At 38.7% G+C, this 12,970-nt stretch overlaps 1 protein-coding gene across 1 annotated transcript in view; it reads right to left on the bottom strand.

Annotated features, from left to right (window-relative positions):
* DNAH5 (dynein axonemal heavy chain 5) overlaps positions 1–12,970 on the bottom strand; it is a 373,821-nt gene that overhangs the window by 241,641 nt on the left and 119,210 nt on the right. Inside the window, exons 12-15 of the mRNA XM_064375875.1 lie at positions 12,268–12,375; positions 5,296–5,381; positions 4,507–4,828; positions 2,814–3,020 (exon numbers count right to left, since the gene is read on the bottom strand). Of these exons, the coding sequence (XP_064231945.1) occupies positions 2,814–3,020; positions 4,507–4,828; positions 5,296–5,381; positions 12,268–12,375 (723 nt within the window). The remainder of the gene's footprint in view (positions 1–2,813; positions 3,021–4,506; positions 4,829–5,295; positions 5,382–12,267; positions 12,376–12,970) is intronic.

The raw sequence follows: 12,970 nt of genomic DNA on the forward strand, positions 1-12,970 counted from the left end.
CCCTTTCTGACACCCTACACTAAAATTAACTCCAGATGGATTAAAGATCTAAACATAAGACCTAACACCATAAAAACCCTAGAAGAAAACCTAGGCAAAACCATTCAGGACATAGGCATAGGCAAGGACTTCATGACTAAAACACCAAAGGCACTGGCAACAAAAGCCAAAATAGACAAATGGAATCTAATTAAACTCCAGAGCTTCTGTATAGCAAAAGAAGCAATCACTAGAGTGAACCAGCAACCAACAGAATGGGGAAACATTTTTACAATCTACTCATCTGGCAAAGGGCTAATATCTGGAATCTACAAAGAACTAAAACAGATTTACAAGGAAAAAAACAAACAAACCCATTCAAAAGTGGGCAAAGGACATGAACAGACACTTTTCAAAAGAAGACATCTATGAGGCCAACAAACATATGAAAAAATGCTCATCATCACTGGTCATTAGAGAAATGCAAATAAAAATCACATTGAGATACCATCTCACGCCAGTTAGAATGGCGATCATTAAAAAATCTGGAGACAACAGATGCTGGAGAGGACGTGGAGAAATAGGAACACTTTTATACTGTTGGTGGGAGTGTAAATTAGTGCACCCATTGTGGAAGACAGTGTGATGATTCCTCAAGGACCTAGAAATAGAAATTCCATTTGACCCAGCAATCCCATCATTGGGTATATACCCAAAGAATTATAAAGTGTTCTATTATAAAGACACATGCACACATATGTTCATTGTGGCACTGTTTACAATAGCAAAGACTTGGAACCAACCCAAATGTCCATCAACGATAGACTGGATGAAGAAAATGTGGCACATATACACCATGGAATACTACAGAGCCATAAAAAACAATGAGTTCAAGTCTTTCATAGGGACATGGATGAATCTGGAAACCATCATTCTCAGCAAACTGACACAAGAACAGAAAACCAAACACCACATGTTCTCACTCATAGGCAGATGTTGAACAATGAGAACACATGTAGACATAGGGAGGGGAGCATCACACACTGTGGTCAGCTTGGGGGGCTGGGGGGGGAAGGATAATGTGGGGAGAAATACCAGATACAGGTGATGGGGGGATGAAGGTGGTAAACCACCTTGCCATCTATGTACCTATGCAACAATCCTGCACAATCTGCACATGCACCCCAGAACCTAAAGCACAATTAAAAATAAAAATTATAAAATAAAAATAAATCATTTATCTTCTCTCAGCCACAGTTTTGTCATCTATAAAACAAAATAATAGTATTCTGTCCTAGTTATCTAATATGGTGGTAGAAAAGAGCAAATGAAATAATGAGCATGAAGATGGCTTTAAATGTAAAGTACAATGCAAGTGCATGGACTTAGTATTGTCACGTGATGTTAACCACTATGAAATTTTAACAATGGTTTCCATATTGTCAGCTCCCATGGCAGCATCTCTAACCTCACCTTTTTCACCCTTTGGGCAGCAGCATTTGTCACTGGTGACCAGTCCCTCTCTCAGCACCCTTTTCTTACCCTTGGCCCTTTGGCCTCCTTTTCCTTCCTTCCTTCCTTCCTCCCTCCCTCCCTCCCTCCCTTCCTTCCTACCTTTGACTCTCACTCTGTCACCCAGGCTGGAGGGCAAGGGCACAATCTCGGCTCACTGCAACCTCTGCCTTCCCAGTAGCTAGGACTACAGCGAGGTGCCACCATGCCCAGCTAATTTTTGTATTTTCAGTAGAGACAGGGTTTCACCATGCTAGCCAGGCTGGTCTCAAACTCCTGACCTCAGGTGATCTGCCCACCCCAGCCTCCCACAGTGGTGGGATTACAGGCACGAGCCACCGCGCCCGGCCATCCTTGGCTTTCTTGACACTTGGTCTCCTCCCAGCTCAAAAGTCAATCCTTTGTTGTATTTGCACATCTGTCCTCTTCTATCAGACCTGTTAATATTGGAACAACCCAATGCTTGGTCCAGTGGCCCTCCATTATTCTCTGTGTGTATTCTCTCCCCTAAGAGATCTCATCTAGGACAATGACATTAAATAGCAACTATATTCTGATAACTCTCAAAAGCATGTTTCAACTTCGGCTTCTCCACTGAACTCCAGACTTACATAGCCAACTGCATGGACAACATTGCCACTTGGCTGTCTGAAAACTATCTTGTACTTAAATGGGAACTATTGATTCTCTCCTGCTGCCTAAAATAAACTAGTTCCAGTTTTTGCCATCTCCATAAACTGAACTTACATTCAGGGCCCCCACATATTATTGCACAACTTGTAAAGAATGCAACCTACACAGCACCCCACGGTAGCCCTACTTTAATTCATTGACTTGCTCACACCAAAAGCACAGGAATTATTCCTGAGTTCTCTCATAACCTGCGTGTTGACATAACTCTAAATTCTCTGAACAACTCTGCTGCCATCCTAGTTCAAGCTGTCATCTTCATCCTGGGCCAGTGCAACACTTCACAAACTGGCTTCCCACTGATACCACTGTCCCTCTTAACATCCATTGTCCACCCAGCAGTAAGAATAACTTTTATTATAAAAGACATCATGCCTTTTTCGGTGGCTCAAAATCCTCTAGTGGTTTCCTGGTACACTCAAAATAAAACCCAAACTTCTCATCTTGGCCTGCAAGACCTGTCACAGCCTGGCCCCAGTCAACTCTGCAGCCACATCCCATGGCACTGTCCCCTCAGTCACTCTATTCATCCTGGCCACTTTCTGCCCCTTGAATATGACACATCACCATATTTTTTGACAATACATTCTAGAGCTATCCAAGAATAGGGGAAAAAAATGAAAGTAGTATACCTTCATGTTACTGAAGTTCCTTTTGTATCTGTCTCGCTTCTGGAAGAGGGAAGCTGCCAATGGTGAGACTTCCAGACCCATCTGGGACATGCACTCTGTTTCTCTAAATAAGATTAATATCTGAGGATCAAAGTTTACAAACAATTCCCCTGTGCCTGGAGCCTTCACCAATAATGAAGCCTCAAGACCTACATGAATTTCTTCAATCTGTGGGAAGAAACCAACATTATTGCTATTAGAAAGTACAATGCTTACAGAGTATCTAGTTCAGCTGTCTCTGGGAATAAGGATCATTAAGTGTTCTTCCATGGATTTGAGCTTCCTAAACTAAGGGCAATAAGATCACTGACTCTTCTCCTAAATCCATTCTCATAAAACAGCCTTCAGGTTCTTGGTGTTGATGTTGGGCAGTGAATTCAATCAAACCTTTTGGTCAGGCAGGGCACAGTAGCTCATGCCTATAATCCCAGCACTTTGGGAGGCCAAGGCAGGCTGATCGCTGGAGGTCAGGAGTTCGAGACCAGCCTGACCAACATGGAGAAACCCCATCTCTACTAAAAATACAAAATTGACTGGGCATGGTGGTGCATGCCTGTAATCCCAGTTACTCGGGAGGCTGAGGCAGGAGAATTACTTGAACCCAGGAGGCGGAGATTGCAGTGAGCCAAAATCATGCCATTGCACTCTAGCCTGGGCAACAAAAGTGAAACTACATCTCAAAAAAACACCTTTTGGTTATGACTCTCACACTGATAAATAAGTAGACATTGTAACAGTGGTGATCTCAAAAACCATTTAGCTACCTGATACCTTCATGCCTATTCTATTATTCTTCCCAAATATAAGTTTCATAAAACCTCCTAAACTCAGTTTTTAGTTATCTAGAAAAACAAGAAACACAGCTATGGAGACATCACATCCTGCCAACCTACAAAGAAATACATGTATTGGTAGGATATGCTGTGGTTACCAGTTGTACAACCAAAGAAAATTTAAGACTTTGTTTAACAGATGCACTGGTGTTTAATGACACATTTAGGATCTGACTGATTTTGTTTTTTAGATGGAGTCTTGCTCTGTCACCAGGGTGGAGTGCAGTGGCACAATCTCAGCTCACTGCAACCTCCGCCTCCTGGGTTCAAGCAGTTCTTCCCCCTCAGCCTCCCAAGTAGCTGGGACTACAAGCGCTTGCCACCATACTCGGCTAATTTTTGTATTTTTAGTAGAGATGGGGTTTCACCATGTTGACCGGGATGGTCTCAATCTCTTGACCTCATGATTCACCCGTCTCAGCCTCCCAAAGTGCTGAGATTACAGGCATGAGTCAGAGGCCCCGCACCTGGCTGGATCTGACTGAATTTTAAAAAGGAAGCTATCCTAATAGATTGGGCATATGAACCAATAAACAAGATCTTCTCACTTCGGAGTTTGTAAATTACACTTTCTAATTTACACTTTGGAGTTTACATATTAAATAAAAATGGGGTTTTGTTACCTGGTTTGTGGTTCTTTTTTTTCAAATTTAATAATTACTTTTCTTTGTGGACATATTACACTCTTTGATTGCTTAGATTCAACCCAACTACCTTACAAAATACCTACAAATCCAGCTTTCTACAGAAATAACACTCAAATGCTAAGAAGGGGTTCCCATGATTCCAACAATGGGAAGAGTATAAATGTAGGGACTTACCTGCCGAAGCCACGCCCTGTGGAAGAGGACCTCAAACTCCAGGAGGACTTTGCCCATCCTGTTGTAACTGCGAATTATAGGTTTGGCTTCTGCCGTGCTTAGCACAGTTGGGTGCTGCTGGAAAAGCTGCATGGGCTGCTGAATCCTATGGAAGAGCTGGCGGGCCCACAGGATCTTCCCAGCGATGGGAGGCTGGTTTCGAGCCAGAGGAGGATCATATTTCTGCTTTGTATACAGCTTTGAAATCGTATCAATGTCAGCCCCATAGTTCTCAAGGACAAGTCGATATTTGTCATCAATACCAAGATTAGGTATATTCAATCTGATTTTTTTTTAAATAGTTAAAAGCTTGAATTAATGGAATAAAATAAAATAAATACACAATAAAAATATCTGGTAATCTCATTAATATTTATTTTAAAACAAATGCTAATGAAGAGTGAGATATTTCTGTGGAATATTGAAAGAATAAAAATAAAACTCATCCATAAAATGTAGGCAAAACTATTTACTTGGAAAGGCTTTTTTCAAATTGCCTATACATTAGGAAATATTACTATAGGCAGTCACAAGGTACTTCAAAGCTAAGAGCATTCTCTATTTCCAGAAATAAAGTAAATCCTCAATCCTTAAGAGGATTAATCCTCTGAAAAACTTAAAAACTATGACCTCAAATTGTCGAGAGGTTTTTCTTTCCAATGGAATATGAAATAATAATAATAGTAATAACAACAATAAAAGCTAAACTATCCCAATTTTAGGTAATAGAAAATTTCTTGAAACTTTTACCTTTCAAATTTCTTCAACATTCTTAGAGCTTGATTTGTGTTTTGAATCTTTTCAAATGTAACATCCATGAACTTCTGCAAGTCATTCTAAAACAGAATAAAATCTAATGATGAACAATAAAATAGAATTGGGAATTTCCTGTTTAGTAACAAGATAAAGGAACTTTCCATTCTGTGTAAACACATATGATATGGAAGAAAATGTAACTGAAAATTGAATGAGCTTAAAAGAAGAAAAATGCCCAGAAGCAAAGAGAGACTTGAAAGCCAGGGCAGCCATGGGAGCTGGCACCACAGCAGCTTCCATGGGTATTAGGCCAGACACAGAGCCTGGGGGGTGGCAGCGGGGCTTTATCACAATATGGAGAGAAGGGCTATAGGGTCCTAACACTCTCAACAGATCCTGTGGAAAGCCGGGATCTTTGAAGCGCTGCCCAGTACACGCAAAGGGAATTGAATCACAAGTTGGGGAAGCTGCAAAGAGGCTTGACATCTGCCCAAACCCTTGAATAGGTGGGAAAAAGTCACCCTACAATAGAGTTCTTGTACTTTCTCACCACAGCTACTCACTTCTACCACTGTAATGCCAAAGCACCCATAGACAGTGTACAAATAAATGGGCAAAGCACTCTTTGGCTCTTGGCCATAGTTTGCTGGCCCCTGCCCTAGAGGAACTGAAATCCCACATCTGTGCCACACCTAGATAAGGGGTCTAAGTTTAAACTACACATGAAATGAAAGGGATATAACCCAAGACATTGACATAAAAGTTCATCTGGGAAGGTAAAACCACTAAGACCCCAGCAGAATTCATGAAAAGCCACTCTATAGAAACACTTTGAAAGGCCAGGGCCAAAAGATTCCTACCAGAAAAAAAAATAAATACATAACTTCTAAAGAAGCTCAAAAGGTTTTTGAAAACCCCATAAGAAAATGATCTTTGACAGAGGAGGAGCAGAATGCACAAACATAATTAGTAACCAAGTACTAGAAATGATATAGCAGTCTGAAGGAGACTATGAAATAAATATATTTAAAGTTGTTAAAGAGTAAAGAAGAAACAGAAACCATAGAAAGAACAGCACGATATTAAATAAGAGCACTCAGATATTTAAAAATAAAACTTACACATATACAGGGGAACATACTTACAATTCAAAATATAATAGATGCAAATTATATACACCTGAAAAGAAAAATGATGAACGGCAAGACAGTTCTCAAATAAAATCACTCAAAGTATAGCAGAGAAATAAAGAAATGGAAAAATACCAAAAAAAAAAAGATGTTAACAAACATGGAAGATATAAAAAGAAGATGTAACATATAGCTTGTCTATTGGAAATCCTGAAAGAAGAAGGTATTTAAAGTGATAAAGGCTGAGTATTTTCCACAGTTATAAAAAGACTTAGTCCTCAAATGGAGGAAGCACACCAAATTCTGAACAAGAGAAATATTTTTTAACCACACCTATAACTCACATAGAGTTTCCAAAGGTAAAGAGAAAAACAATATTACAAGCAAAAAATAATATTACTATTAAAAGAGAAAAATAATATTAAAATCACAAAAGGGGGAAATCAAATAATCTATAAAGAAATCACTATTTGATAACAAATACCTCATTCAGAACAATAGATGCCAAAAATTAACAAAAAAAGGTCTTCTGACTGTTGAAGGAAAATAACATCCAAACTAAAATCACATGTAAAACAAGACTAATATTCAAGATTGAGGGCAACTTTATAGGCATTTGGGGGTAAAGACTGGAAGAGTTTGCCATTAACAGACTCTTACTAAAATAAAACTAAAAGATATACTTCTTTTGAGAGGCCGAGGCAGGAGATCACGAGGTCAAAAGATTGAGACCATCCTGGTCAACACGATGAAACCCCATCTCTACTAAAAATACAAAAATTAGCTGGGCATGGTGGCGCACGCCTGTAGTCCCAGCTACTCGGGAGGCTGAGGCAGGAGAATTGCTTGAACCCAGGAGGTGGAGGTTGCTGTGAGCCAAGATCGTGCCATTGCACTCCAGCCTGGGTAACAAGAGTGAAACTCCATCTCAAAAAATGAAAAAAGAATGATAATGAACCCAAAAAGAGGGAAAGATACAATTAGAGTACTAATGAGATGTAATAATAAGCAAAGCAATCTGTAAACATGTTGCTAAATCTAAATAATTATTAGTAACAACAAGTATAAAAAGTTTAACAGCAAAAATAAAATTCAAGACAACCATAGCATGAATGAGAGGTAGGCTGATAAAACAATTAATTTTAAACTTTTTAAAGTCAGGTATATATGCTAAAGCCACTAAAAACATGAATACAACATTAAAAGTATAAGTAGAGGAGGAATAAAGAGAACAACAAAATTTAATCAACAAAATATAAAACAGAAAAAGTCAAAGAAAAAAGCTCACCTCATTGAAAATTCAAAATAGATTGTAGAATTAATTCTAACTATACTAGAAACCACAGTTAATGTAAATGGCTTAAACTTGCAATTAAAGGAAAGAGAGTCTCAGCTATTTTTATATGTACATATATAAATCATATATAGAGATACAGATCATATATATTTATATATGATTATATATGGATATTATATAAAAATTATAGATATATGGATTTAATATATATGTGAATTACATATGTGCATGTGTTGAATAATATATAAGGATGTTATATATATATAAATTATAGACATACGGATTTTATATATATGTGGATTCTACATATGTGGATTATATGTGTGTGTATATTATATGTATATAATCCAACCATTGCTCTTTTAAGAAATAGTAGGCCAGGTACAGTGGCTCACACCTTTAATCCCAGCACATTGGGAGGCCAACGGGGGCAGATCCCTTGAGCCCAGAAGTTTGAAACCAGTCTAGGCAACATGCCAAAATCCTGTCTCTACGAAAAATACAAAATTTAGCTGGGCATGGTGGCATGCACCTGTAGTCTCAGCTACTCAGGAGGCTGAGGTGGGATGATCGTTTGAGCCCAGCAGGTCGAGGCTGCAGTGAGCCAAGATCTTACCACAGCACTCCAGCCTGGGTGACAGAGCGAGACCCTGTCTCAAAAAAAAAAAGAAAATGGTGGTCTGGATATTGCCAACTGGTTGTCTTACCATGTTACTTCTGACCTCACATTATCTGAAATCAAACCCATTTAGTACTAATTTTTATTGCATATCAAACTAGTCTCCTCATTTTAATACTACATCAATTAATGTCTCTTCAAGTTGGCAAAGACTTAAAACTTCTGACTGGTAAGTTGAAAAAAAGTTGCTGACTTTGCCTTGAAGCATGGAATATAAAATAAGGAAATAATTTTTCTATGTTTTATTTAAACAAATTTAGATTTTAATTATAGCTCTGCACTAAGTCTTAGGATGCACAAAGAATAAGTTGTGCTTAGTGTTTTGGGGCAATTTTTTGGAGGGAGGGTCAAAGTTACATAATAGTATAAGATGTGTAATGTTCTCAGGAGAACCCATAAAGATCGTTTCAGAAAACATATTTGAGGGGTTCATGAAAGGGATTTTTAAATCTTTGATATTTAAATCATTCTTTTTACAACACGTTTCACCTTTAATGCTTTTAGAACAATTTTTACTCTTTGATTAATCTCATTCTGAGATGGAGCTATTGGTGGGTAGGGGATGGCTAAGCTGCAAACCTCCTGCCCGATCCAACAAAGCTCCAAAACTGAAGGATCTGGAAGCCTATTACAATACTTCCTTGCCCTCAATCGTTCCGGCTACTTCTACTGGAAGTATATGTATTTTTAAAGTGACATTATTTCTTCTGCTACATCCACATCTTAGGATGAAAAAATGTTCCTGTATTAAAAAAACAGTACAGCTAGCCTACCTAAATGAGTATCTAAATGTTTTCACTAAATAAAAAATTTCTATGTATAAATTATGCAAAACCAAAACATTTATAACCCTTCCACTGCCTCCCTCTCCTTCACACACCAGCAAATCTCTACTGAGCCCTAACACTGTTACCTGGTTTCTCTTACCTTTTTACCCTATGGCTTCGCAAAAGCCTGGCCTGAACTGTCTGTGAACATGTATGACCTAGAATTAATTTTCTTGTTCTGAGCCTTGGTCCAATCTTACAGTCTGTGGGGTCTGGGTTATGGAATCTTCACACTTATCTTCCCATTAGTTCTGGGGTCTCAGCTCCTACTCAGTTTTCCTTTAACTCAGCTTGCCACTCAACACGCATCCTTTACTAAGCAGTGCCTTCTCCATCTGCTGGGATCAGCATGCTTCTAGACTTCCAACAGCCCACTTGGTTCCAACATGCTGCCTTCTTTGACCTGTTATGGTCAAAGTTCATGACCAGCATGAACCCTAAATCTGGAGAGGATTCCAGGCTCTGATCCCTTTGACGGGGAGCCATGGACATCATCCTGATCCAAGTCACTCAGGAGTCTTTCACTGGAGATGCTACAGTTGCTGAGTCTCTCCAAGACTCCTGGACTCTTCACCACCCTCACTCCATCCAGAGTCATGGGAAGGTAAGTATTTTTGCCACAGTTTTATCAAGACGAGGGCTGAATTCATAAGAGTGGGTGAGTATTTAAAGGAGAGACTGCAGAACAATTAGTTAAGACAAAGAGAATGGACAAAGGAATAAAATCTAAGTAAAAGAAAAACTCATCGGCAAAAAAGTCAGAAGTGAACAATTTTTAGATGGAAGACAAGACAGATAATAGTGTTGAATTTCTTTTAAGAAGGCTGAGTAGAACGGGAACTAATACAGTAGTCCCCTTTTATCCTCAGGAATGTTCCAAAACCCCCAGTGAGTGACTGAAACGAAAGATAGCACCAAACCCTATATACCATGATTTTCCCTATACATACATACAAACATAATAATGTTTAATTCACAAAATAGGCACAGTAAGAGATTAGCAACAATAACTAATAATAAACTAGCACAATTTTAACAACATACTGTAATAAAAGTTGTGTGAATGTGCCCCCTCTCTCTCTCAAAACATCTTTTTGTACTAATACTCACCTATTTTCAGACCACAGTTGATCGTGGGTAACTGAAACTATGGAAAGTAAAACCACACAAACATCTTTCCAGCATCAAGCACAGCCTCCTCTCTGAAGCTTTCCTAACCCCAGCCAAGCAGAAGTATCAGATTATCTTTTCCTTGGTTCACAAGATCAGATTCTACGTAATGCTTTGCAGACCTGATCTCCCTATACACTTCTGTAGGACTTGAGCTATATCTCTTTATTTTTGAATCCTGACTTTTTGGCATAATATCAGAATAGTATTCTTTCATAACTAGCCATTTTAGCCCCATCTGCCCTTTTTTAATGCTACATTCATTACTCTGTTCTTATTTTAAGCATTTCACCGCCTGCCTCCTATCTCACTATGAGCTGCTAGAGCAAATCTACTTATTTATTTCTGTATTCATAACCTACAGCATAGAAGCCTATACATAATTGCTGTATAGCAAATGTTTGTTTCATTGCAATAAATCTACATCTTCTTATTAATATATGAGAATAAAACATAATCCCTGCATTCAAGGTGCTCACCATCTATGTTCCACATATAAGTTACATTAGTACCACGTGGTCAAACACTGCTGGGAAACACAGGTGAACATCAGAATCTGCCATTATCCATCAGTTTCTAACAAAAAGAGACCAAGATCCACTGTCCTTATGTCTGAATCTGCCCCCAAAAGAAGTCATTGCTTAAATTATTACAGGCACTCTCCCTTCCCATCTGCTGCGTGGCACAATGGTTAAAAAGTTGAATTCTAAAGCCAGAATGCCTAGGTTTCACCCCGTTATGTCTGTAACTTTGAGCAAGCCACTTCATCTCACTGTGTCCCAGATTCCCTCTCTGCAAAATGAGTGGAACAAGTACACCCACTTTATAGGATTATTATGATTATTAAATGGATTAGCACATACCAGGTGCTTAGAAAAGTGCCTGACACACAGGATTAGCTAGCTTCGTTTACGACTCATTCTAACACTGAACTCATTCCTCCAAAGGTGTCCCAGAGCTCCTTTTACTTTGAAGTGCACAAATTTAATGCAAACCAAAAACTCTGGGAAAGAAATAGAGTGGCTATGTTCCTCTTTTAGTCAGAAAGATATACATTTGCTCCTCACTGGAATGAAAAAATGTATGCATATTCATTATGGTAGATACCTGTCTGGTGTCTCCCCATCTTACCCTCTCTGACTCCCCTTTCCTGATAATCAACATTCCCAACGACCCAGCGGATCCTACCCCGCCGGTGTCTAGCACAAGATCTCACAGTTAAGAGGCGCAGGACCAGGTACCTCACCAGAACTGGCTAGCCCAGTTCTGGAGGCAGGAATCTGGAGCCTGCCTGGTCCTGTGAAACAGTCTCAGAAGCTGCTGATGCCATAAACTGCTCATATTAGCTGCAAGGCATGATGGCTGGTCTACAGTGAGCAGGGAAAGAAGGAAGAGAGGAAGGGGTTGCAAGACCAAGAGGGGGTCCAGGTGTTGAGCAGTCCCACCATTTCTAAGGCCAGTGGCAGGCCTGCCTTGGAATCTGCCAGACATTGCTGACCATTTGCTGAGCCACCTCTGGTCATAATCATTGCTACACAGTGACAAATGGAAATAAGTGTCTATATTCTAATCACACCGCAACGTTCAACAGAAGGTGAAAGTTAACTTTCTAAGAACTTCAGTGGAAGACGTGTAGAAGTCTGATCCACATCATTAACCAAAGCTATATTTATGACCCTTTAATCCATGAAAAACAGCCTTCAATTATTAATCTGAAATCACAAAACACAGGCTGAGGTTGCTATCGGTCACCTCCATGATGAAGACACCTCTGCCTTCTGAATGGGTAATGATTAACAGCATTATACAGAAAGGAAAAAATAAACACATGACTGTCAACAGGAATTTTATTATACAACCTACATGAAGGTCACTAGTCTGCTTGCAAAACTCTTCATAATCTTGGTCAAAATCCATTTTCCGCTGGTCTAAGAAATTATATTCCTTTTTCTTTATGGTTGCCACAATGCCCTGAAATATTATGAGATAAATTAGATAATATTTCAATATTCTTATATTACCTAACTAAATAAGACCCTTAAATGTAGAGCCTATACAACATTTGCCAAAAAAAATCCGTTTAAAGGAAGGCTTATTTTTTTACTCGCATTGTTTCATGCTTATTATTTTACAGGCAGTATAAGGCAGTCATACTGCATTCAAAGAAGTCACTTGGGAAGCATTTTCATGTTTTGTGTATTTTTGAAAAAATAAAATAAAAACCACATCTGAAAATTGGGAAAGGTTTTTTTTTTACTAAAATTTTATTGTTAACCATATCTAAAATACTTTTTTAAAGCCCAGAGAAGAATTTACTAAAATATTTTGTTGAAAAGTTTAAATCTTCTCAGAAAATAAATAAGGCTTTCACAGAACACAAACAATATAGGAAGAAAATAATTATGTTATATCTACAGACAAGTTACTATCTTCCAAGCTGCAAATCTCTTAAAAATGTCAAACCAGAATCCACCACTTAAAACCCCTCTAGAATCAATTGCTTTCTACTGTCCTGCAAAGCTGCAGCCTGTGACTAGAAAAGTACAAACTAGGAAGTTCATCTCCT

Source organism: Aotus nancymaae, unplaced genomic scaffold, assembly GCF_030222135.1.
Source record: "Aotus nancymaae isolate 86718 unplaced genomic scaffold, 86718_ANA_hifiasm-v0.15.2.pri h1tg000014l, whole genome shotgun sequence".
NCBI classification, from domain to species: domain Eukaryota; kingdom Metazoa; phylum Chordata; class Mammalia; order Primates; family Aotidae; genus Aotus; species Aotus nancymaae.